The sequence below is a fragment of the Festucalex cinctus genome, chromosome 4 (assembly GCF_051991245.1).
Source record: "Festucalex cinctus isolate MCC-2025b chromosome 4, RoL_Fcin_1.0, whole genome shotgun sequence".
NCBI lineage: Eukaryota > Metazoa > Chordata > Actinopteri > Syngnathiformes > Syngnathidae > Festucalex > Festucalex cinctus.
Window position 1 is genome coordinate 27,120,374 of NC_135414.1, and position 26,085 is coordinate 27,146,458.

General features: G+C 37.9%; 1 protein-coding gene across 1 annotated transcript in view; it reads left to right on the forward strand.

The window, feature by feature from the left end:
• Positions 1 to 23,379, forward strand: part of LOC144017967 (CUB and sushi domain-containing protein 1-like) — a 454,419-nt gene extending 431,040 nt beyond the window's left edge. Inside the window, exons 63-76 of the mRNA XM_077519995.1 lie at positions 242 to 427; positions 6,130 to 6,303; positions 6,393 to 6,459; positions 6,755 to 6,861; positions 8,297 to 8,370; positions 8,476 to 8,587; positions 9,571 to 9,750; positions 11,130 to 11,192; positions 11,913 to 12,074; positions 14,349 to 14,461; positions 15,408 to 15,495; positions 15,660 to 15,786; positions 17,364 to 17,426; positions 22,303 to 23,379. Of these exons, the coding sequence (XP_077376121.1) occupies positions 242 to 427; positions 6,130 to 6,303; positions 6,393 to 6,459; positions 6,755 to 6,861; positions 8,297 to 8,370; positions 8,476 to 8,587; positions 9,571 to 9,750; positions 11,130 to 11,192; positions 11,913 to 12,074; positions 14,349 to 14,461; positions 15,408 to 15,495; positions 15,660 to 15,786; positions 17,364 to 17,426; positions 22,303 to 22,462 (1,676 nt within the window). The 3' untranslated portion in view covers positions 22,463 to 23,379. The remainder of the gene's footprint in view (positions 1 to 241; positions 428 to 6,129; positions 6,304 to 6,392; positions 6,460 to 6,754; positions 6,862 to 8,296; positions 8,371 to 8,475; positions 8,588 to 9,570; positions 9,751 to 11,129; positions 11,193 to 11,912; positions 12,075 to 14,348; positions 14,462 to 15,407; positions 15,496 to 15,659; positions 15,787 to 17,363; positions 17,427 to 22,302) is intronic.
• Positions 23,380 to 26,085: the final 2,706 nt, after the last annotated feature.

Genomic DNA, 26,085 nt, shown 5'->3' on the forward strand with positions numbered 1-26,085 from the left:
TATCACAGATTTAGACCAGCTTGTGAACAATATTTGAGAGAAATGGTGATATTGTGTATGTGGAAGAAGTTTTTGATCTTTGAGTTCATCTCATAAAAAAATGGGAGCAAAAACTAAAGTGTTGCGTTTATATTTTTGGTAAGTATAATCGCCATAACATATTTGGATATTGTGGATTAGACTACAAATTCAAGGGCAGATCATTACCACGCCTAACACAATGTTCTCCTACTTCCCGCAGTCATCAGTTGCGGAGACCCAGGGCCCATAGCCAGTGGCATGTACTTGGGAAATGATTTCACCTTCAACCACACGGTGACATACCGTTGTAACCCGGGTCACCTGATGGAACCACCTGGACCGGGTCACAGTGTTTTACATTGCACTAGAGATGGACAATGGAACCAAACCAAACCCAGCTGTAAAGGTAATACATGTGTGTGTGTAAAGAAAACTCCTCAGGAATAATCAAGTACTTAGGAAAATTAAGGAAGTCATATCCTGCGTTGGTGGGGATCAAATGCACGGTATGTTTACAAAAAATGCAATTATACTCATAATGAAATTATTCAAAACATGCTCATTAGCAACGGAAAATGACCAAACTGGAATTAAAGCCATTTAATTCCATTTGGGCCTCCACCATTTATTTGGTAAACGGCAACGTCAACACAAGTGACACTCGTCATTACAGTACTTTGTTAAATTTATGGCTACTGCTGGCAACCTCACTTGGATGCATGAAATAGATTTTTGTTTAGCTAATTAGCCATTTAACTATTCTTCGTGCTGATTTCAAATATCAATAAGTCTTCAATTATGTACTTTTTGTGTTTTTTAAACATTGTGACAAGCAAGGAACATTTATATTACATTTATAAGTTATTTATAAGTTATATATATATATATATATATATATATATATGATTAATCACACTTTTTAATTTTATATTAATATTTATATTATATATTATAATTAATATTTATATTTATATTAATATTTTGACATTAACGCATTTTATTATCTGAATGTCATGTCCATTTCAAATTCAGATGCAGTATAATAAGATTCTGGTGCTGAAATGTCTTCTCCACTCCTGAAAAATTGTATTAACAAGAAATGTTTTTCATCAGCCTAAACTTACCTATTCATACTTACTAAGCTACGGAGATACAAGAAATGTGTGGATTTGCTAACAGTGGATTTGCAGTCACTATGAATGCAGCTAAAGATTAGACATTGGTATCAATATATAAAAGTGTAGCACCGTAATAAGCTCTAGGTAAGATATTTTCAGTGTGGCCAAATAAAATAAAACAACACTAGCCAATCATGGCTGAGGCGAGATTAAACTTTGGTACTGAAAATAACAAATTGTTAAGTGCTAGTTTATTTCCTGAGCAACTTTTGTTCTCCACAAACACAAAGGAAGAAAATAAAAAGGAATGCATTAAACCCAAATGAGCCCAACATTTTACAAGAGTCCATATTTAGAGTTTGGACCGCAGTTCTCAACAACATTAAAAGGAATGCTTCCTGAAACGCTCTCTGCCATTTCATCCCACAAACACGAAACCTCCAGCTGGCTCTTGCGGTTGCTGCGGCTTTGAACTGAGATGAAAAAGCTAAGAAAGCCAGCAGAGAGGGGATGCACTGAGAGGGGAAACAGAGAAGCAGGAGATACTGTAGGTGATCGAAAAAAAAAAAAAAAAAAAAAAAAAAGGGAGAGGCTGGAAATTGAAAAAGGGGAAATTAGACGGAGAGCGGAAGAATGGGCGAAAAGAGGGAGATAAGGGAAGCAAAAAGCTCTTCAGACAATTTGCAGGGTTTTATTTGATCCCGTTTTGGAGACACAGTTTCCTCATATGTGTCCACAGATGGGGTAAGAGCAGCCTTGTTATCCAAGAGCCCTTTTGGCTCCTCATAGTTGTTCTGAAGCAAAGCATCTAACCTCCAACTGTTCCCTAGACAGCACCTTCTAACCCCTGCGTATCTGCGCTGCGTGTGCGCGCATCTCTGCCTACGCCTCAACGAAGCGTCCCCTCGGGGATTAATAAAGAATCTTAAAAAAAATAAAATAAAATAAAAAAGGCATTTTCAACGTGTGGCCTGACAGGCAAAATCAATCAAGTGAGAGTTTGGAGGAATCGGAGAAAATGAATATGGGAAGAAAGTGAAGGGTTGGAGGAATTAAAGAGATGGAGGGGGCGTGGCAATAAAGAAGGAACATTAGATAGCTAAGAGCTAGGGCCAGCTCAATTTTCTGTACAATTTAATGAAAGTGGCCGACAATACCAATCACCTTTTGTAATGAAAACTGGTCAAGAGTAGATTGTGTGTAAATCTGCTGACTGGCAAACAAGTATAGTGGAAACTTAAAAAAAAAAAAAAGAACACTCTGAAACCCCAAACTTCCTGGGGGAAAAGTCATCAAGGGTCCCACCAAAATTATAAGGTTGAAGCATCATACGGTGTCATGTTAAGTCAAGTTTTGTTTTTTTTTCTTTGGCTTTTTATGACTGCACAATGGAATATTATTATTATTTTTCCCTGTTAAATATTATCGCATGGTGTCTCTTTAAGGGATTGTTCTCCTGTTCTGTGCTATGTGTGCACATTCTGGGTGCAAAAACAACACCTCAAAAAACCTAAACTTTAGATTTAATACTCCCTGCGCACACTCTGACCGTGAAAGCGCCACTGCCACCTACTGTAATGGATGTACAATTACATTTTATACTGGTACGTAAAAAAATAAATAAATATAAACATGTTCATAATTTAAGAGTCTTCAATTAACCTAACATCCATGTGTTTGGAATGTGGGAGGAACTATAAGTACCCAGGGAAAACCCACACAAGCACGTAAAGAGCATGCACCCGCCACACTGGACGGACTAAGCCGAGATTTGAATTCGGAGCCTTTCACTGTATCTACGCTAGCAATTAAGAATGTTAAAATCTTACTTAAAGCATTGCTTGAACATTTTGATGATGGCAACACTAATTCCATTTCAAGAAAGGATATTAAAATTCAAGCAAATCAGAGGATTCGCTGTAATAATGAACACCAAATGTCTTTGGGGGGGGGGGGGGGAGCCATTAAAAAGACACAACAATCGAAATTTAGGAAAGGGGAAAAGTGTCACGGCGAAACATGAGCGTTAAGAGGGTGAATGAAATGGCTAAAGCAGTGAAGGTGATGTGCCGTCGGCGAGGCTGCAATGAGAGGGAGGCAGGCGAGAGACGAAGCACATTATGGGGGAAACAAAAGAAGCGAATCAATACCTGCCCCCAAACCTGTAAACACAAAAGAGGATAGGGATTAGCCAATAAAATGTGTTGACTGGGTGAATTATACCAAGAAAGATATGCCTGAAAGACAAAAGAGGGGGAGTTGAGGGGAGCCCATGAAGAGCAATAAATTGAGAAGAAGATAAAGAGAGCATGTGAAACTATTAAAATTCAAGAAAAAATGAACAGAAGCTACCGAATGGCAGAAGGACCAGCTAAAAAAAAAAAAAAAAGGGCTGTAGGGGAAATCTATTAAATGGGCAGAAGGAGACAAACGGAGGGAACAAATAATGTGGAGAAAGTCTAACGAAGGACGAAAAAGTCACAGAATGGCAGAGAGTGCTCGAGCAAACAAGATGAGACTGAAAGCAGTCATGGAGAAGCGATATCAATCACTCAACTCTGTAAGTGTACTTTCTGGCTCATATTGAACCACTAGCTTTGAAAATTGAAAGCTTGTGTTGTACTTATGTTGCTCCTAGAATGACAACGAGCTACAAAATGTTATGTTCTGCAACACGGAAAACATCAAGCCAATATGGGAATGAGTATATATGCTTATTAATTGCTAATATTAGTCAAAAATGTCCACCTGTTATTGTCCACCCAGCCAAAAATGTTGACCGTCACTGTCCACCCAGTCGAAAATGTCACTCTGTCATTGTCCACCTTGTCATTGTCCACCCAGCCAAAATATCCACCCTGTCATTGTCCACCCAGCCAAAAAATGTCCACCCTATCGTTGTCCACCCAGTCGAAAATGTCACTCTGTCATTGTCCACCCAGCCAAAATGTCCACCCTGTCATTATCCACCCAGCCAAAAAATGTCCACCCTATCGTTGTCCACCCAGCCAAAAATGTCCACACTGTCATTGTCCACCCAGTCGAAAATGTCACTCTGTCATTGTCCACCCAGCTGAAATGTCCACCCTGTCATTATCCACCCAGCCAAAAAATGTCCACCCTACCGTTGTCCACCCAGCCAAAAATGTCCACACTGTCATTGTCCACCCAGTCGAAAATGTCCACACTGTCATTGTCCACCCAGTAGAAAATGTCCACCCTGTCATTGTTCATACAATCGAAAATGTCCACCCTGCAAAATAAAAAAGAAAACGTCCACCCTGCCATTGTCCACCCAGCCAAAAATGTCCCCTGTTACTGTCATTGTCCACACAGCCAAAGAATGTCCACCCTATCATTGTTCATGAAGGCGAAAATGTCCACCCTGTCATTGTCCACCCAGCCAAAGAATGTCCACTCTATCATTGTCCATGCAGTTGAAAATGTCCAACCTGTCATTGTCCACCCTGTCAGTAAGCTCACATATTTTGAGGTTTGCCTGCACATAGTCTGCATGCAATTATTTTATTTTTAAGTGTGGGAGCTTAACCAATAAATATATCTTACAGCATAGCATCAATACGAAGTTCAGTGGAAAATCTCAAATGTGGGCAGGTGAAATGAATAAGTCTCAAAGGCACATTATAGTGATATTGACTGAAAGGACAAGAACAAGATGTAATTTCTTTGCAGTTCACAGCAATTGTTCTCCTGCTAGCCATTGGTCTGCTGAAAAAGAAAGGGGGTAAGGGAAGCGAAAAAAAAAAGACTAAGTGGAGAGAGGGGATAGCTGGAGAACTCATTAAAGCAAGTGGGGAGGAACATGCCCATATGGTGTGTGTCTTCGTGAGGCTGGTAGGGCAACAACTGTTGAGATATTGCTTTGTTTCCAACCACTGATTCTCAATCTCTCTGTTACAACATATATGGGCTATATGTGAGCATGGATAGCTTCATGTATGTATTGCCTTGCCTGCATGCTTGTGTTTCTGAATCGAGTGCGAAGCCATCTGTCTGCTTGTTAAATGGGAATTGCTGCGACTTTATATGATGTCAGGGATCCTGCAGATTCTTATCAGCTATTATCTTTGGGAGTTAGGGACACGCACTCTCAAGCATGTGCACGCTCTGATATTTACCATCATGTTTTGGCATTATTGTGTACATGCATGTATGAACGCACCAACTGTATTTCTCGACCCTTCTTAACATCATGTGTCGTGGAGGATTTGGAATGATTTTTCACAGAATGTGAAATTAAGTTAACATCATGATCCGATGATCACTTCATCTTGAAGGCCTAAATGACCTTTGAAAAACTGGAGAAAACGTGACAACTCATTGGGAAACATTCTGCATAGATCGACATTCTGCCACCAAATTGTCATGCCACATCTTCTAGACACGCCTTCTGGTGCGCTAGCCTTCCCAGATTGGCAGACGATATGCAGAAATATGCTACGAACTTTGTACTAATACAAAAAAAAAATCAGCATCCGCCGGCACTCGAGCCATGGTGCAGATGCCCTTTCCATGGAAATAGAGCCTTAAATGTTAGTGGGTTGAAGTTATATTTGATTTATTTATTAAATACTTATTATAGTTTTGTTTTGTTTATGTTTACATTCCAATGTCTCCTCAAATGGCAATGTTATAAATGGTGCAGTTTTTTTTTTTCCTGGTCACGTATCACATTTGCGCAGACGCCTGTTGCTAGCCAGAAATTACCAACAGGCCAATGAATAAAAATGTTCTGGCTGTTTGTAAGGCAAATTGATCCCCCACAGGAACAGTGAAGAAAATCTAAACGCATCACATCAAGGATTATGAAAGTTTATGTATCCACACGAGCCCGGCAATCGAGTCCCTGATCTATGTTGAATATAAAGTACATATTACAAAGGGGACGAAAACAGTGTCAGTGGGTGTCACAAACAAAAATCCCGACAGAAACATAACAGGTGATGATGAAATGTGGCTTGCGTTTCAGTGATCCAGTGCGGACCTCCCCCACAAGTACAAAATGGGGAAGTCGAAGGAACGGACCATTCGTGGGGCTCAAGTGTTAGCTACAGTTGCTTCCATGGTTATCAGTTGTCCTCGCCGGCTGTGTTGACCTGCGAGGGGAATGGAACGTGGACCGGAGACGTACCACAATGTCTGCGTAAGGCTTTTACACATATTATTTGTCAAACAACAAGGCATCATACATTGCCTTCAAAACCTCACTTGACCTCTTTTGGTGTGTCGCAGCCGTGCTGTGTGGTGATCCAGGATCTCCTGGAGGCGGCTTCCGGGAAGGGGGTATCTTTACTTACCGGTCAGTGGTAAACAATATTGATGATGACTATTACCTTGTTTTATGATCATTACTGTTGGAGGCTATTCATTGGGACAGTGTATAAAGCACAAAGGCCAACTGGGCATTTATATGGCTGTAAGAGTAGAAAAGTGTTGCAGCTCTCATCAAAATAGCTTCTTGAGTTTCCAAGTGTAATAAGGAGAAGAGCAGGATAGGACTTAACACTTAAAGTGATGTAGTGGAGGCTACATGATGGATTTTGTTATTCCTCATCCACTTTTTGTGTTGTGGGGTTGGTGTTTTCTTCCAATAGGTCAGAGGTCAGATTCTACTGTCATACCCCTTACCTGTTGGTTGGCTCCGCTTCCAGAGTGTGTCAGGCTGATGGCATCTGGAGTGGCCATCAACCAGCCTGTATAGGTACCGACCATCATCGCATATTCAATATGTGTCACTAGATTTTTATTTTTTGAATTATCACAGTTCCATGTGCCATTATTTAGACCTTACATCAATTGATAAAAATGCTCTCTATTCAGATTGTCAGATTATTTCATACTGCACGTCTGCATGCCTTTCACAGAACATCAATCTAAATATGGTAAAACACATTTTAAGCAGGGATGTATTGATATCCAAACGTCACGATATGATAATTATCAGAATATTGTGGTGAGGTTGACGATTTAAAAAAAAAAAAAAAAAAAAAAAAAAAAAAAAGAGCTCATAATACGGTATAAAAACTCCGGATATTCTGGGGGAAAAAAATTATATTGAAAAAGGGAAAAACACAATATTGTCCTTTTGTACATAACAGCATTGACAAAGCTTGGCTGGTCATTTTATTGTCATGTACTCCTATTGGCTCAGTGACACAAAGTATCATAATATATGTAGTTCCACAATGCTATGCTGAAGCAGGTGAAAAGTAATGTTTGGTGTTGGAGATTCTAAGAAAATATTTGCTTTGTGTGGCTGAAAATAAATTAAAATTAATTAACTGCATGTAAATTTCTCATCTATAGAATGGGAATAGAATTGTGATATTGCTGTTGTTAGCTGCTTTTCCACCAACAAGACCAGGAACTTTGAGTTCTGGATAAAGGAAGTTCCTGGTTGTAAAAGTTCAGCAGGAAATTTAGAATTGTGTTTCCACAGAGTTCTCGGTAAATTATTCAAATGAGTTTGATTGAGTCCAGCCGATGTAAAAAAACAACGCCCCCAAATTTGACCAATCAGCTGTGGTCATTGCAGCCCGCCCCCTCAAAGTTCCAGCCTTGCTCAGCAAGACCCCTGCTGCTGAGATAGTACTTGGACGGCCCCTGTGGAATTTAATTACCCCGGAAATTGTTGTTGGTGGAAAAACGCGCAAACTGAATTTTGCCAAGGTAAACTGAAAAGTTCTCCAAAAGTTCCTGCAGTGTAAAAGCGCCTAAATTTTAAGTGTGTTTGATTTAGAAGGAAATAGGTTTGATCAATAATAGTTACTGGAATCATAAGAACTCTCATTGTCGTCGATCGAGTTTGTGAGACGTTTTAGCATTTGTTTTGAAGAATCGTGCAAGTTTAAGCCGCTATCTCACCAGCAGATAAAGTTTTCATTTATTTAGCTATTGGATTTCTTTGAAGATTTTATCAAAGAAAGCAGCCTTTTTACTTTCCTTTTAAGGGATTTCAATTTTTTATACAGGTCCACCACCAGTAGAAAAAGAATAAAAGCTTACCTGTATAATGCAACAAGGGTAAAGCGCCCTCATGGCTATTGCAATTTTGATGCCATTCCAAATATTAGTGCGTAAGCGTCGTCCAAAGATGAATGTGAAAATTGAGCGCATTTATGTGTGTGTACGTGTAGACCCTGCATTCAACAGCTGTCGTGATCCAGGAACACCAGCTTATGGTATCCCAGTCCAAGCTGTGGGCCTTCAGGTCAGAGATGAAACTGAATTGAACATGCTGGACAGTCGTAATCAGTACTTAATATTTGCAAAGAAACACATGACGTGTTTTTTTTTTTTTTTCCCCCTTCTTTAGGTTGGAAGCAAGATTTCATTTAAGTGCCGTAAGACCTACCACATCCTTGGCTCCACCACAAGAACATGTTTAGAAAACCTCACCTGGAGTGGAACGCAACCTGAATGTATTGGTGAGTTGCTTTTATGGTTTAGAAAAATCATTTTCATTGATAAAAAGTAGGGGTGTTAACACATTCATTGCCAGACCAGCAAAAAAAATAATGCATCATTTGACGTCTTTTTCCGTCAATGGCAGTGAATGAGTTAAAAAAAAATCGATTTGGTAATATATCGCGATACTACAGCACGCAATTCTCAAATCGATTCAATGGGCAGCCAAATCGATTTTTTGACATCCATTCTTGATGAAAAAATATTCAACAAAACGTCTAACTTTCACACCTTAAGCATGGAAGAATGTTATATTAATGGAACATTAAGCCTTAATATTTTATTTCAATGCTGTTCTAACATGAAAAAGGTTACAACCTGTTTGTTAAATACAGCGGCTCACAGTTATAACACTGAAGTTTGAGATCAATAAATAATAATAATTTTCATACAAATCTTACAGTGCACATGTACAAGTTTACTGAATGGTATTTTCTAAATTGAGTAAAAAAAAAATCGTAACAATCGACTTGTAAATTCATATCGGGATTAATCGGTATCGAATCGAATCGTGACCTATGAATCGTGATTCGGATCGAATCGTCAGGTACGAGGCAATTCACACCCCTACTATTAACATAATTAATGTTTACTACTGTGGTTGCAATGGCGTAAAACTGCACTGCATCACACCAGCGTTATACATTGTAGTTTTAGATTTGTTATTATAGTCAGTTTTTATTTTGTAGTGGTGTGTTTTCAAATTCAGTTAATTTTAATTCATTTTTAGAGCATGTTTGTTTGTTTTTTGTTTTGTTTTTTTTGAAAATGCTTTTGTTTTGTGTATTTTTTTAAATTAACTTTAGCATTTTTTAGATGTATATGGTAGGGTTTATTTGTTGAGTGAATGATAATTAAAAAAAAAAAAAAAAAAAAAAAAAAGAACAATAAGTATTGTGTAATCAAGTATGCAAACCATTTTGTTCTCTCGTCCATTACTCAGCCCACTCATGCCGACAGCCCGAGACCCCCAGTAATGTGGACATTCGCTCGATGGACCTGCCAACCTTGGGATATACGCTTATCTACACCTGTCAAGATGGTTACTATCTGGCCGGAGGATCAGAACACCGAACATGTAAAAGTGATGGGAGATGGTCGGGAAAACCACCACTGTGTAAAGGTACTATTCAAATAACCACATACAATGTGTTGCTTCTTCTAACTTTAACTTTAATATTACAACTTTAAAATCACCTTAGTGCTACACTGGCTTGGAGCAAAAAAAACAACAACATGTTTTTCTGCCATTTTCATAGCCGCCCAATCACACGCTTTAGTGGTCTTTAATATTTGTGGACTAGCAAGGACATCTCTCATGTTGTGTTTGTATTGGCAAACTTTTAAGATGTGTGCACCACATTTTGATCAGATTTATTTCAAGTAGGGACTTGGTAATATTTATTTGAAAAAAAACAGTAGTTGGACTCAGGATTATAAAAAATGAAGAAGGCATGAAGAAGCCAATTTATTTATTTATTGATTTGTTTAAATAACCTATAAACTAAAGCGTTGGCTTTGTGACAAGAATTTTCCATGAACATAACAGGGACATATTTAATTTTATTACCTTGATGTAAGTGTTAGATTAGGGCTCTTCATGACTAGGCAGATGACTTGAGCTAGGCCGTTGTGTCGCTGTTATTTGTCCTTGCTTGGCGCCTTTCTATCTGTCTGCATTCTGACATACGTATCCAGTAAAAACCAGTTAAGGCCATCAGGCCACACATTCTCACACGGGGAGGCTGAGCCGTTCGCCCATGTGGGCGGGCGACCTAGACAGTATAAGTGCAGGGACGATTCTGAATAGATCAGTTCCTCTTCCGCATACTAATAGAAGAGGGCCCCGCAGCTGTGTACTCGATCTTTCTGGCATCCAGTAAACAGTTTCAACTGAGAAAATGCAGCCGTCTGGTTATTACTGTTAGTATAATATCGTGCGCATTAAGATACAAGAACCAGTGGAAGTTCCCACCCAGAACTTTACAGCAGCATAATGCAGGTAAATAATAAATATATTTAAATTATTTGTTCTTGGTGACCTTCTAAAGATTTGAATGATGTGTAATCTGTATTCTTCATTTGCTCTTAAATATGTAACTGTGTGTATATTTGTTTCTCTAATCTTGCATACAAAGATAAACTCATTTAAGGGGTCCCTTTTACTATACATTAATATTGCATATTAAATCCAAGCAACACGTGCAGTTTTTGGAAAACCTGATAATGACTGTTTCCTTCCCATTTTACTTGAAACCGTACCACTGCAAAAAAAATAAAAATAAAAAAAATAAAAAAAAAAAATAAAAAAAATCTTATTTTGTACTTTGGTTCCATTTCATAAAGAAAACACCCTTAATGACAAATGCCACTGCAAATTGACAAGGCAATCATTCCCAAACATAATTTTCACACTTATCAATCATTGTGTTCCCTTCCCCTGACACACATGGAATTGCTTTCGCCCCAAATCAACTCACCAAAATGATGTTTACATTGCAGTTGGAGTTAAAGTCAATCCCAAAGGCCGAGGAGAGACGGACATCCAGAAGAACAAAATCCGAGGTATCAGCAGGGCCACACTGTTGAATTTAACTTTCAGTTTGTGCATTGTACTTTTTGGTTACAGTTTGTTATTAGGACAGCATTAACAGAAATAAAACTTAAACAGGAACAGAGCTGATGAAGCACATTTCATAAGCTGCAAGCTCTTTACATGCAGGTTAATGTCATAACAAATAAATTAAAAAAAAATAAAACTTCAGGTGCAACAGGAGCAAAGCATTGTCGCTTTTGAAGTCATGTTTTTGTGATCCATATATGCATCTGGAGGGAGACAGGGAGGAGACTTAGACCCGTAGAAGAAAGAATTTTTTTGGGTGTACTGAAGGGACCACAATGTTGTTCTCGGCGGCTTTGAATTTGAAATGTTTCTGATTGATGGATGAGATTCAGGCGGTGGTGGATTGGTGGCTTACGTTAACCTTTTAGAAGACAGAAAACAGGACGAGCACTTTGAGAATAATGAGTTGTACAAATAAAATCAACATGCACGCAAGGAAACAGGTGAAATACAACTGGAATGGCTGCCACCGAGAAGTCTTAATTGTTCTTAAGTGAGGTCACATATACTGTATATACACGTGAACAAGAAGGTATCAGATGCCTTTTGCAACCACAAACATTTTGCTTTGTCTCACAGAAAGAGAGATAGATAGATAGATAGATAGATAGATAGATAGAAACAGGATTTATTTTTACTTCCTGTTTCTTCCCTCCTCCCAGTTCCAGTGGACGTGTTCTCCCCCAACTCGGAATGGCGAGGTTTCTACGAATATCTGGGCAAGAGACAGGCCACCACATTTACAGTGACCGGATTCAATGCTAGCAGTGGAAGGGTTAATGTCACCTTACTGGAGACCAGTGGAGTGTCAATCAGACTATCAGGTAAACAAAAGTAATTGACGTTCGGGTTCTTCCCTGCCTGCTTTAGCGAAGAAAAGACGTTTCTGCTCACTTATGACGCATATACTGTAGCTATAGGCGACATGCACGTAAATAGACAACGTGACATGTTCATATCTTATCTTAACTCATTTGCTCCCAATAACGTGTAAATACGTGTTTTTTATGTTCTAAGTGTCCCAAAGACGTATCTATACGTTTTTTGTTTTTTTTTGTTTTTTTATGCTAGAGCATACAGAAGGCTTTGATGCAGCCTCTCAACTGCAAAGAACGGTTGCAGAAATTGTAGTTATTACACAAACGGCCAGCAGGTGACAGCAGAGCAAAGGAGATCAACCAGGGCCATGTAGAAAAAAAGCTCAATTACTTACAATTTTAAATAGATTTGTGAAAACTGTGAAAACATACTTTTTTTCCTGATGAAAGAAGAGACTTTAATCTTTCTTTTGGTAGGTTCCATGCTTTTATAGCCATAGAAGACAATATTCTGTGGGCCTTGCAAAATCAGTCAAAATCCAGTAAAACAGCCGGGAGCGAACGGGATTGCTTCTGTGAGAATGGCTGGGAGTGAATGAGTTAATTAGGGATGTAACGATATCCAAATATCACGATACGATAATTATCACGATATTGTGGGGAGGTTGCCAATATTTAAAAAAGGTCACAATATTGTAAAGAAATGAGCTCATACTGAAAAAAAAAAAAAAGCACAATATTGTGCTTTTGTACATAAAAGCAATACATATAAACTACCTCCAATCTCTAATAACACTTAATATTGAGGCACTTACTTGCTAATGCAAGCACACATTGAGTTCCTCCACATTTTTGACTCGCTTCACAAGCATATTAGAATCCCCTTCATCTGACAATTAGTGATTTTAAACATAGAAGGGCCAAAACATGCCTAATGAAAATTAAATTGCACTACAAAACTAGCCATCAGAGGGTGCTAGAACTGCACAAAGAGAGCTTTTTTTTTTTCTAACCTGTCTTTTTTTTAACAGATGTGGAGCTTTTATGTATCGTGAACATGACGCCGACGATATTGTGGCAGTTTTAATATCACAATATCGCGATACTGCCATTATCGTTACATCCCTAATCTTAATCGAATCAAAATGAATTGAAAATACATTCTGTCTAATATTACGCCTTGAAAAACTTGTTTTCCTCACAGTGAGATTTAAAAAAAAAAAAAAGAAGAAAAAAAACACTTATTTTGTCTTTAGTGTAAAAAATAAGTGTTAAATCCACCATAAAGAATAAGAGCGAATGTTCAAGGTGTTAATGCTTAAAAGATCCCACTTTGATTCACACTCATTATCCACACTTGGCTGATGTCAGGTCGATGCTTGATGGGAGCAATCACAGTAGACAGAGCAGAAACAATATGTTTTTTTGTCTGTGAGACGGCAGAGCCCGCAGTCATGCTTATTAATGTGCTTAATATATGATATGATATGCAGGGTCACTGGCGGGAACTGAAAAAATATCCTGACAGGTTTGCGCCTCTCCGGAAAGCCGCCAAATTTCTCCCATTAAGCGCCCGCTGTAATCACTGCTTGGAAGCATGTGACTTGAGGAATAACCTGCATCACCTTGGAAAATGATTTTCGGAACGGTTGCATCAGATCTGCGGAGGGTCATCTCGAGTTCACCTCAGTTCAATTCTGTTTTAGTGTTATAGCCCTTAAGCATAAAAGCCTCAAGGCTGTGAGTGTGGGTGTTGATCCATAGGTCACAAAAGAACAATTTGGGTGGCATACCATTCGAACTTGTAACAATTTGTAGATTGTTCACATCAATACGATTTTTTTTTTTTTTTAAGACAATGTGTTGGCACGCAAAAGTTGAGCCGTGTGTCTGGACGCTAAACGTCTCTCGTCCTGCAGACGGTTTGTCAGCCGCTTGGATGGGATATGAGTGTTGAAAATGTCAAAGTGTCCCCTCTGCTCTGTTTGTCAGTCAACTTGTGTGTTTGCGCGCCATCGTGTCCTCTCGGTTGACAACCTTCCTGGAAGTCGTTGAACCCGCCGTAAGCGTTCACATTCACAAGAACGCCATTTCGCGACTCTATGTGCAAATGCAACCAAGGAACAATTCGCAGCCGTTCTGGAGAAAGCCACGTTTTCAAAGATGTTTGATGTCGTGAATAAAATCAGTTCAACTGAGTAGTAGTGAAACGACCCAACTCCATTGTGTTAAAAAGGACATTGGTAACATTGCTTGCGTCTCTTGATCTGTCTTTGAAAGGTACTTACAAGTCTGAGGAGAACCAGCTTCTACTGAAGGTCTACCAAGTCAAAGGGCCCACGGAGCATTACTACAGCAAGTTTAAGAATGACAACTGGGCAATGGATGGATATGTAAGACAGATCTCTTCTTTTGAAAACAAACTGTGACATTTATCGAGGGGTTAGTGCACCGTTCACCCTAAATCAGCCGGAATAGGCTCCGCCCACACACATTATTGCGCGGTCACGTCTCCTTTATCGGGTCTTCACAAAGTGCATTCACATTCCACACATTTCATCCGTCTGTCACATTATGCAAACTAGTTACAATGGCATACAATGACGTCTAATTATCTTTTCAAAGGAAGATTTCTATGGTTTACTAAAAAGCTTTTGTGATCTTTATGAAGGCAAGAAGTAATTCCGCAGAATTAACTTGTGGAAATGTTACTTCAAAATCATCCTGGGAAAAAAACGTTTTGACCATGAATGAGTAGGTGACTAAATAATGGACGTAAGATGGAAGTAAGTTGTTTTCTCCCCACTTGAGACTTTTAGAGGTTAACTCTTTTTTTGTTTAGTTTTTTGCCCAGACAACTAAAAGTGAAACATTACTGCTCACCTCTTGCCAGTCCAATAAAACTTTATTAAGGCTGCTGGATCATGATGTTTTATTCTGGTTCATTCAGTCTAGTAAAAGTGTGCAAAAGTGATTTTATTGAGTAATGCATTGGAGGTTAAAAAACAAAAAAAAAAAAAATCATTTGAAGTGTAGGGTGCACCACACTGCACCTTAAACATATATTAGCTGGAAAGAAACAAATATTGTCCGTGCTATGTTATTATTTCATGCTGTAAATCTCACAAGGCAACGTGAATTTATAGCCGTGTGTTGCGGTGTAATGCGTTTTATGATACCATATGATGTAATGAAGATTACATTATAAAACATTCGCCCTCCGCGATGCGTAATGTCTCCGTTCCCGCCACAGTCGGTTTGCTGATGAGAGTGTGTTTGTATATTTCGATGTTTTGTAAAGCTGATCACACCATTATGACTCACCTTAATGTTCCTCAGGTAACTGCGGAATCCGACCAGAAAACATTTGTTTACCAAGGGCACATTCACAGTAAGGACTTTGGCAAATTCCATCTGACAAGGCAAGGTACGATAACATGCAGCCGCATTATTTTTTTTTATACTTGAGTATTCATTACCTTTTATTTCGATGTCTAAACATGCAATGCAGGCAATACCTTATTGTATAATGAAAAACAAAAGTGTGAGTTAGCAATAGATTATTTATACAGTACCTTTCCATGATGTTAGGCCCTGTTACCACGGCGATAGACCCCTCCAACCCCTACACCAACAGCAGCTCTGTGGCAGCAGCCATCTTGGTTCCTTTCTTTGCCCTCATCCTGTCGGGATTCGCCTTCTACCTCTACAAGCACAGGTGGGGCAACTCACACGATGTCCAGTGGAGAAAACGACAACAATCTTTCAAGAAGTAAAAAGCAATGGAAGTAAAAGTAAATAACTAACAACCTTCCCAATATAGAATACAAGCCCGGAAATTTGAAAAATGCACAACAGCGGTTACATTGACTGCATTATCACTTTTCCTCAGTGCATTACTAGTACCTAATTTAATAAGTAATTAATACATTTCCCTTAAATTGCAGTGAAACCGAAAGACCCTGCCTTTCAGCCCGTATAGGGAAGAACAAACAAACAAATAAATAAATAATATCAATTAAATTGTATTGTGAGTAGTGTTGTTCCGATACCGATACTGGTATCGGCAGAGGTGCCGATATTGCATTAAAACAGTGGTATCGGTATCGGTGACTACTCACAAGTAACATGCCGATACCATTAATCCCAACGCTAATATAGGACTTTGGATGCAGCATCTTGTGTCTTGCTCGTGCACGACATTCTCTGATATGTGACATGTTCACTGCATGCCGATCTAAGATATCCTATTGGCCCTTGAATGCTCTGAACCAATAGCAGGACAGCTTTTTCATGTTGAGGAAAAAAAAAAACGTAATTATCGGTATAGTATCGGTATCGGCCGATACTGCAAAGCTGGGTATCGGTATCGGTATCGGGGCCAAAAAACGGTATCGGAACAACACTAATTGTGAGTAAAAGACAAAATCAAACAAATATTTTACTGGAATAAATGTATGAAAACTAACGGTTCTACAAGATTCACTTAAAAAAAAATAATAATAATAATAATAATAATAGTAAAAAAATAATAATAATAATGTTCTTTTCTAATGAAAATATCCAGAAATAGCTCCCTTCCTTCTTATTGCACCGACAACCTGTTTAAAGCTAATCTTGTGATAATAGCTCACATGATGTCACTCGAGTTGGCTACTGCTCACTCTAAAAAAAAGAATTATTGAACCAATTTAGGATTACAAATTGAATTGTTGACGAACTTTAAGAAAAAATCTCTTCAATTGGTAACCCGTGATAGAATTAAGTTAATTCAAAGTGAATATATGAAGTGTAATTAATTATTTGCTCATTAAACTTAATATATTCACTTGAAGTACGTTAATCCAAAGTGAATACATTAAGTTTAATGAATTCATAATTAATTTAACTTAATATAATCACTTTGGATTAACTTAATTCAATTGCGTGTTACCATTTGAAGCAATTTTTTTTGTTTTTTTTGGTACACAATTCAATTTGTAATCTTTTTCGAGTGTGGTATGAAGTTTAATTGTAAACAAACGGCTGTTTTCTAGTTGTTACTCCGTCCTTTAGGGAGTAACTTCATTTTTCGCCTTAATGAAAAATGGAAGGAGTCGTTCAAATCTCTCGTCCTAATTAGTCTTCTCTCATAGTGATACAAAAAACAACAACTGTTAAACCACTGTAATAACGTGCACAGTTTGAGTATTTCATTCAGTCTTCTGTATACCACTAGAGGGAGCCCACGTATGTTTTCGCACGTGCCATGTTCTTCGATGTACTGTATATGATAAAGCTGATGGTTGTATGCAGGACATTGTCTGCTGACACAGATGACAATGAAAGACCAAAAGACACCTGGGGGCCTGGCGGCAGGTAAGAATGACGCCTGTCATGCGGACCTGGTTTCCAATGGCAACCAGATCTCCTCCCGCCGCCACATCCTCCGCCAACCTCGCCATCGCTTGTTTGCAGTTTGTAGATTGATTTCATGCTTTGGAGTATGGCTGCACAATGCAGGGGAAATTGGCCATATTTGACGCAATACATCTAAAATAACAAAATAAATACATAAAACCAAATCAAATCTGCATGCGCCAAATTGGAGTAATGTTGATTTTGAAATGGAAAATTGTATATTCTTGTAAGCTACCAAACTTGTGCAGCCCTACTGCGTCTAAACGGCAATCATTTGAAGCTAGGAAAAAGCAAATTCAATTGTTTTCTATTTCATTGTCATTTCTCTGTCAGCATGATGTCATCAGGAACAAATATAGCTTTATATAGTTAATTCCAGCAAGTGATTGCTCTTGCATTTTATGTGTTTTTTTTTTACATTTTTTTTTGCTTTTTGTTTTTTTTTGCGTTCCACTTGCAAGCCAATAACTAAACTTGTATGTATTTAGTTATTTATGTATATTCACCATATGTGGAAAATCATTTCGCTGCCTCAATCATAAGTAATTTTAGTTGAAGATGTTAACAAGAATTCGATTCAATTCAGTGTATTTTATTCCATTAAAAAAAAAAAAACAGAAATGAAAAGGAACAGAAAGAAGTAAAAAAAAAAAAAATGATATCTGTCCCTGATCAACAACAACAACAAAAATAATCAACACGAATGTTGTATATGTTTTTCCAGTAATTGAATTTTTTTTTTAAAGTTTTTAAAGTTTTTTTTTAAACATACAGATAGACTGAAATTATTTTGTTTTACAATCCAGATTGTGCCATAAGATGACACAGTGATTTGAAATACATCGTTTGTTTGTTTGTTTGTTTTTTGTTTTTTTGTTTTTTTAACTTGTATGTTAACTGGTAAAAATTCATGATGGGCTTTAAACATTATTTTGAGACGGTTAAACTCCCATCAATTCATTACATTTTAAAGTTTTTAGTTGTATAAATAATGGATTTTGTGTGGTCTCTGCATCCGCAACCGCAAACGATACGAATTGCACCTTTTTGGAAAAGAAAGATGGAATCGGTTTAGGTTTTGGCTACAGAAGACAAAAGCATTTGATTTGACAGTTAACTTTTAGTATTTTTGTTTCCCACCAATTTTGGTTTACCATTTTTCATACAATGATTTTGTTGACAGAGCTTGGGTTACAATTTAATTAGAAAAACCTGAGATCTTTGCTTCTCCTTTAATTTCTACCAATTTTTTTTTCCATTTAATTGATTTCCTTCCTTCCTTCCATATTTTTGTCATTTTCAACTTAATTGCTGCTTTTTGGTCCTTGGCTTATCATCGCATCAGTTTGAAGCTTGGCAAGATGACGCACCAACGCACCTCGCACGGCGGTGATTGCCTCGTGACTCATCTGCCACGAGTGTCAGATTGCCACTTCACGCCTGTTTGCATGCTAAAACAATCCGCCATCACGCCAGGCCAACAGAAACAATATTGTTGCATTACAGTCTAGTGTTTTATCATTGCATTTTACAGCAAAGTGTTTTTAATGAAAGTCTAGAGTGAGAGAGTGTCCCCTGCAGTTTGTCCTGCTTTGGCCCGCATGCCTGTGCAAGACCCTATAATGCTGTCAAAGCAATTACATGTGCTGTTTTTCATCCCAGCGATAAAATTAAAGTATTGCACACAGAGCCACAAACAGAAAGCTAATGCAGTGAGTTGAACTACTGCCATGCAGGGGAGTCTTTGTTGTGTGCTTTTGTGTGCGCGCACTTTTGTATAGTAATAGGTTTAGCCCATAAGGTAGGCATTGTGGCTCCCTGGGGTCGGATTTTACCAGAGCGCACGCACGCCCACGCGCGCGCTCATACACACACTTAATGAGATCAGAGCCAACGAGTGTTTCGGCTCCAGAATCCTCAATACAATGCGGGCGAAATTGTCGGTAGCCTTTCTGTTCAAGACAGAAAAAAAAAGAAAAAAACACACTGGTTACCGAAATAATTTGAAACTGGTAAAAGTAGAATTTAACAAAAATGTGCAAAGCTTCTGAAATTAAAAAAAAAACGTCCTAGTGGAAGTTACATCAGCTAAGCTAAGCATACAAAGAATGGAACATTGTGCCGTACTGTCAAACATGGAGACGCTTCGGGGATTGCTTTGCTTCATCTGGCACAAGGGATCTTCAATGTGTACAGCGTGCAATGATATCGCCATGCTATCAAGGCATTCTGGAGCTATTCTGCCCAATGTCACAAAGTTTCATCTCATCTGCAGGTTATGGGTCTTGCAACAAAAAAAAAAAAAAAGACCCAAAGTACACAGTTAAAAACATTCAAGAATTGCTAAGAGCAAATCATTAGACTATTGGGGGGGAGCACGCTGCAATTTTTGTGGAGAGGTTACTGCAGGGAAAATGTTTTTTTTTTTCTTCTTTTTCCTTTTTTGCTTTTAGAATAAAGTGTAATTGCACATCCACTACAGTAGGTGGCAGTGGCGCTCTCAATGTCAGAGAGCAAGAAGTATTAGCTTCTATGCCGTGTAATTACTACTGCTGTCAAATTTAAAGCATTAACTAATTAATAGATCAACAAAAAAAAAAACGCATTAATCATGTCTTAAGGAAGATTAATCACACTACTAATTTTTGACCGTAGATGATCTGCGTTGTGTTGAAATAAAGCATTTGATAAATGTTTGCGTATGACACTCAAAATATTTGTTCATGTGAAACTATTGGGGTCATTTTTTTTTTTTTCATTTGAAATTATGCAAGTAACTAACTGATTATAAAATGAGGAGGATGAGCGTGTGCAGTGGATAAAAAAAAAATTGAAGATGTCCTCATAATAACATTGAATGTCGAAAAAAAATAACAGGTGCTCTTTAAATTTGGCATGCAAACAAATGTTTAAAAAAGCCTTTTTTTTAATTTATGTAATTCATTCTAAAATGTGATTAATCTGATTTAAAAAATAGTTTGACAGCTCTAGTAATTCCAACAAAATTATTTTATTTATTTTTATTTAAAAAAAATTAAGTGATTAATCGTGATTAATCAAAATTCTAAAATCTGATTGATCTGTTTAAAAACAATTTTATTTTATAGCCAAAGACATGTGATAGTCACGTTGGATAGTTGTTGTGGGGGGGGGCTGTGAAATATTTTCTTCCTCCTGAGGGGGCTAATAAAAATAATTGAGAAGCAACAAACTATTCTTAGTGCAAAAGTTCCGTTGATAGTTCCAGAAATACACCTCAAACTTTTGTCTGGGCGAATTCAAGTAATGTCTTTTAAAATGATTCTGTTGGACCACAATTCATGTATTTATTACTACTTTTGTTATTGTCTAGTTATTTCAGTCACTATTGTGTTTTTTTTTTCTTCAATAGTAACAGTTAAACATTTTTTCCTACACTGTTCCACAGTGCTGTAATTACTGAGAATGAGATGAGATGATCACATACTGAAGGGTAGTTTCGCTGTTTCACTGTTTGTCAATCACATTCCACTTCTCGCTCTGGCAGATGGAGTAATGAGGTATCCGTTTGAAATCCAAACTTTTGGGAAACATTTGCAGGATGATTCACGGTAATACGTGAAGAGCAGATGGGTACTTGGCAGCTCAAAGCACTGAAGCCAAACGTTTCTCTGAAATTTGTCGACTTGACACGTACGACCAATCAGATCTTCAGCATGATACGTACTGCGCATTTAATAACATATCTGGTGATTCAAGGTTCTCTGGTATTTAAATATGCTGAGCTTAACTTTCTCTGCGTAATTATATGTTTGGGTTTCTTCTAAAATCTTGAAATGTCAATACATTTAAAATCAAACTTACAAAGTTGTTTGACATTTTTTAATTGGGTCTACTGAAATCCCTTCCTACTTCCTCAATTCACATCAAAATATCAGTGTCAAACTAATATTGAGCTCACACATACAGCAGTAAGAGGAATTCCTATAAGACATACAGTATATTCGCTGTACAGGTAATGTTTTAAAGATTTAATATTCTTTACTAGCATGCAAGTATGTAACGAAGGTCAATTGTCAACATACCTCGTACGACTACATGAAATCATTCATAGGCGTTGGGAATTTGTCACAGAATTTGTATGACCTAAGTAGTGAATCTTTCCTAAAAAAAAAAAAAAAAAAAAAAAATTATGACCTACTCCCAAATTGTCACTTCTAGGACATTTGAGTTTTGATCTCCACACTGTATTTTTGTATGTACATTAGGACTGGGTATCGATTCTAATTTCCTCAATCGATTCGATTTTGAGTCACAGGAGGTCAGTTCGATTTGATTTCCGTTTTTCCCCTATTTGATTCACTTCAGTTCAGTCAGATATCGATTAATAATGGAACATCAGTTCTTTAAATGTCAAGCACATGATAAAAACTCTGCAAATATTAAATTTAAGGATAAAGTAAATATTGCGGAGGCAGTAACTAGTCAAATGATTTAGTTTATTAATGAAAGTAACGCATGTGTTACACAAACATTGAAATCAGGGATGAGATGAAAATATTTTCCTAATTCTAATTCAACAATTGTAAATATAAACTAAAAATACTCTGAATTGCCATAAAGTGCAATAGGTCATGTCTTCCATAAATGTGCGAAAATACTTTGAAATTCATGTGAACGGTACATTTCATGAAAACAGTAAAAAAAAAAAAAATCATCCCATAAAATTCCACTTTTTTATGAATTTATGGGGAAAAGGATGTTTAAAAAAACGTATTGTGGTTTTATGAATCGATATTGGACAGGAAAAGGAAAATCAATTTGAATCAATCACACTTTCCCTTCTGATTTCCAGAACCCGCCCTAAGGTCCAGTTCAACGGCTACGTGGGCCACGAAAGCACCAACGGCCAAGCATCATTCGAAAACCCGATGTACGACACCAACATGAAGCCCACCGAGGCCAAAGCCGTTCGATTCGACACCACGCTCAATACAGTATGCACTGTGGTATAGTCCAGTCCAGCACAGCCGCCGCTTTTCTCTAATTAAGCGGCACAGTCCAACCGGGCTGTCCGCGGACGTGGTTTAACCAAATTCATGATTGGCACTCATCGCGTGGAGCAGTCTGTGCCGTGGAATGCTCTGCAGCATACTCGGCACAGTGATGTGCCTCTGCTTCCACGTTAACGTGAGCATCCGCCGCCTCCTTCTTCGGTCAAATTAAGACAGTGATGTCATTAAGAAGTTGGTTAATGATTCCATGACGGAAACAAAATGTCCCGAGAACGCTATGAACCTCACCAATGGCCTTCTGATACCATTTCCTCGCACACTGATAGATGGTTGCCCCCAATCAAATTCCACAGCCCTGTGCCAAATATGCACAGTGGTAAAAAGGCTTACTGGCTCCACTGCTGCAGGCCAGTTTGAGTGATGTGAGGTTGGACCCACAGGGGGAACCGATCCTCCCCTCTTCCACCTCTCTAAGCTTAACGTCCTAATGAGATGCTTCATACATGTCAACACAAATAGTGCAGGACAAACATGCCCAGTGGGCATTAGGATGGCTTTGACAGGACTAAACCCGGACTTAAAGGTAGTTTAGAAAGCTATTTTGTCAGGACGTACACAGACTACTGTGACGTTGCCGTCTAAATTCAGTAAATGTGGGGACTGAAGTTCCACCAGGTACCTTAAAGTCCACAATGTAAACATACTGGTACCTGGATTAGTGGCTTTCTAGACAAGAAAGTTTGTTTTATTATAGCAGGACAATCACAGGAATTCATTTTCAGTGATTGTCTCTCCAATTTTAGTGGTTCACATCGCTGTAGTCGTGGAGTAAATTCCAATGGAGGACCAAAACTGCCAAAATAAAAGAGAAATAAATGACTAAAATAAATAAATAAATGACTAAAAGTGGAAATTAAAATGGGTATAAAAAATATAATTGAAAAATTAAATACAAAAAATATATATAAATGGAAATATATATATATATATATATATATATATATATATATATATATATATATATATATATATATATATATATATATATATATATATATATATATATGTATATATATATATATATATATATCCCTAAATAAAAGTACAAATAAATGCAAAATGAGATTCAAAAAATAAAAATAAACAGAAAAACAAATCTTGAAATAAATACAAAAATAAACATAAAAAAATAAAATAAAATATCAATCAATAAATAAAAACACTTTGCTATCACATTTATTTATTTCATGCTGCAGACGCTGTCAGGTCGAAATGTTATTGAAATGAGGGGGCGGTCCTAAGCGTGTCACAGGTTGTGGCTCCGCTGTTGCAAACCTGACAGAGCGTCTGCAGCATGAAATAAATAAACGTGACAGCAGAGCGTTTTTATTTAGCGATTGATATTTAATTCTATTTATATATTTATGTTGTATTTATTTTGCCATTTTTTTATATTTATTTTTATTTTATCTCGTTTATTATTGTTGTATTTATTTTTACTTGTATTAATTTATTTAGAGATATATATATTGTTTTTATTTCATTTATATTCATTTTTTGTACTTAATTTTTTAATTATATTTTTTATGTCCGTTTGTATTTTCACTTTTAGTCATTTATTTATTTATTTACCTTTAATTTTGGCATTTTTGTTCCTCCCTAAATTCCCACTCTGTGCCCCATGCAAAATTACAAGTGGCAGACAACCCATCCAGGGTGTACTCCGCCTTTTTGCCCTAGGATGGGTTGACTACCTGTTTCAAACGCCCCATTACAAAAGTCCAACACGGCCAACCCTCCTTCAGTGACAGACTACGATGATGCCGAAATTCAAATAATTGAGATGTTACAAACAATTGTGAGATTTCCAGAGAGCTGTCAAACACAATCAAAATCGCCCGAGTGTCATACTCGGACTGGCCAGGATTGCGTGCTTGCTGACTGAACAAGGGGAGACCTGGAGGCAATGAACTGTCAGGTTCGTCGACCCAGGAAACGTCTTCAAGTCTCCGGTGGAAGAGAATATCAGCCAGGTGATATTTTGCACCAGTCAGTCACAAAATCAAACGCAGATGAACACGCTAAGAAGAAATTAGACAAAACGGACGGAGGAAGTTCTCTGTTGGGAACGAGAGACAAGGACAGGTTGCTATGGAAACAGAGGCAAATTGTCTCTTCTGGCATTTTTTCTTCAGTGAAGATATTCATGAACAGACTCTTATGTTCAAAACCCAGTGGCCCAATGGGACTTCCCAATCTGCTGCTGCTGGGGACCCCCACCCCCTCAACTATAAACTTTATATAGACTCTTAAACCGCACAAATTTTGCACTAGTGTGTTTTTTCTGACTGGGTTATGAAAAAAAAAAATCATTTTGGGGTCCGAAATGGGTTTGGAAAATGAGTCCTTCAAATTAAGAGAATTTTATTCAAAGCTTCTATCTTTAAAAAAAAAAAAAAGACAACAGATGGCTAAATACAGGGTTACAGAGTGTTTGTATATACACATTTCTATTTCACGCCCAACGCCCGCAGAAGGTGTGAGCACCTGCTGTACCCCTGTTTTTATTGTTGTCGTGACAACGTTCTATCTAGCCCACCCAGAAAGTTGAGACGAGTTTACCTGTGGACCTCCTGTGTTGTAATGTCAACCATGTTGCGTTAATGACCGCGTCTGTTTCTGAAAACTCACACTGAACGCGGCTTCCACCCAAATAGCACACAGTGTGATGCTTTACACTAAGATGACATAGTACACAAGTCGACTTCATTAAAAAAGTAGTAAGACAGTAGAAGTTTTCAGAAACAGCCCAAGTCTTTAAAAAAAAAAAGACGTGTTTAATGCTCCACCACTCACACTTTCATGCGCCACCCATTTCACATCTTTTAATGCACTTTTTCCCTCCTCACACAACTTTAAAGAGCACACAGCCTGCGAGACTTCATCACTTAAAGGTGCAATTTATCTAAACAAACAAGCTGTTTATTGCTGTATTTCAGCCTCCCAATCAATACGAGGCAGCGTCTCTTTGAAAAGTTGAGTTCTGCAAACAGATTGCAAGAAACAAACTCTCTCACCCTCAACGGTTCAGTCAAGTCTCATTCCAAAGCGCACCTCTTTAACATAGTCCAGTTGTGGCGACTACCGGTAATTAAAAGTGTAAGATCATTAACATACAAGACTTAAGCTCAATTCACACTGGCTTCGGAACGGATGCGGAACGGATTCGGAACGGATGCGGTGCGTTCTCCGTACGGACGCCGCAAGGATAGAACGCGTTCAAGTCTACGTGTCAATTCACACCTGCTGCGGTGCGAAACGTCTGCGGCGATGCGGAAGGTTTCCGCAAGCGTTCGATTTCTTCCGGACGCCGCATGCGGAATTTCGTCAAGCTAAAGAAAGCACACGAGCCAGACAGGAAATCAGGCGTCTCGCGTCAAGGTGAATCCGGTATATTTCAAAATAAAACCGTTTGCAAACTTGTTTTTTGGGGGGGAGGGAAGTTAGCTAGCTACATAGCATGACACGAGTCGGACATTTAAGACAAAAAATTAGCTCATCAACACTTTTTAAACACAAAACGTATTTACCAATGGTAGAACGGCCATGGTAGAAGTCCCAGA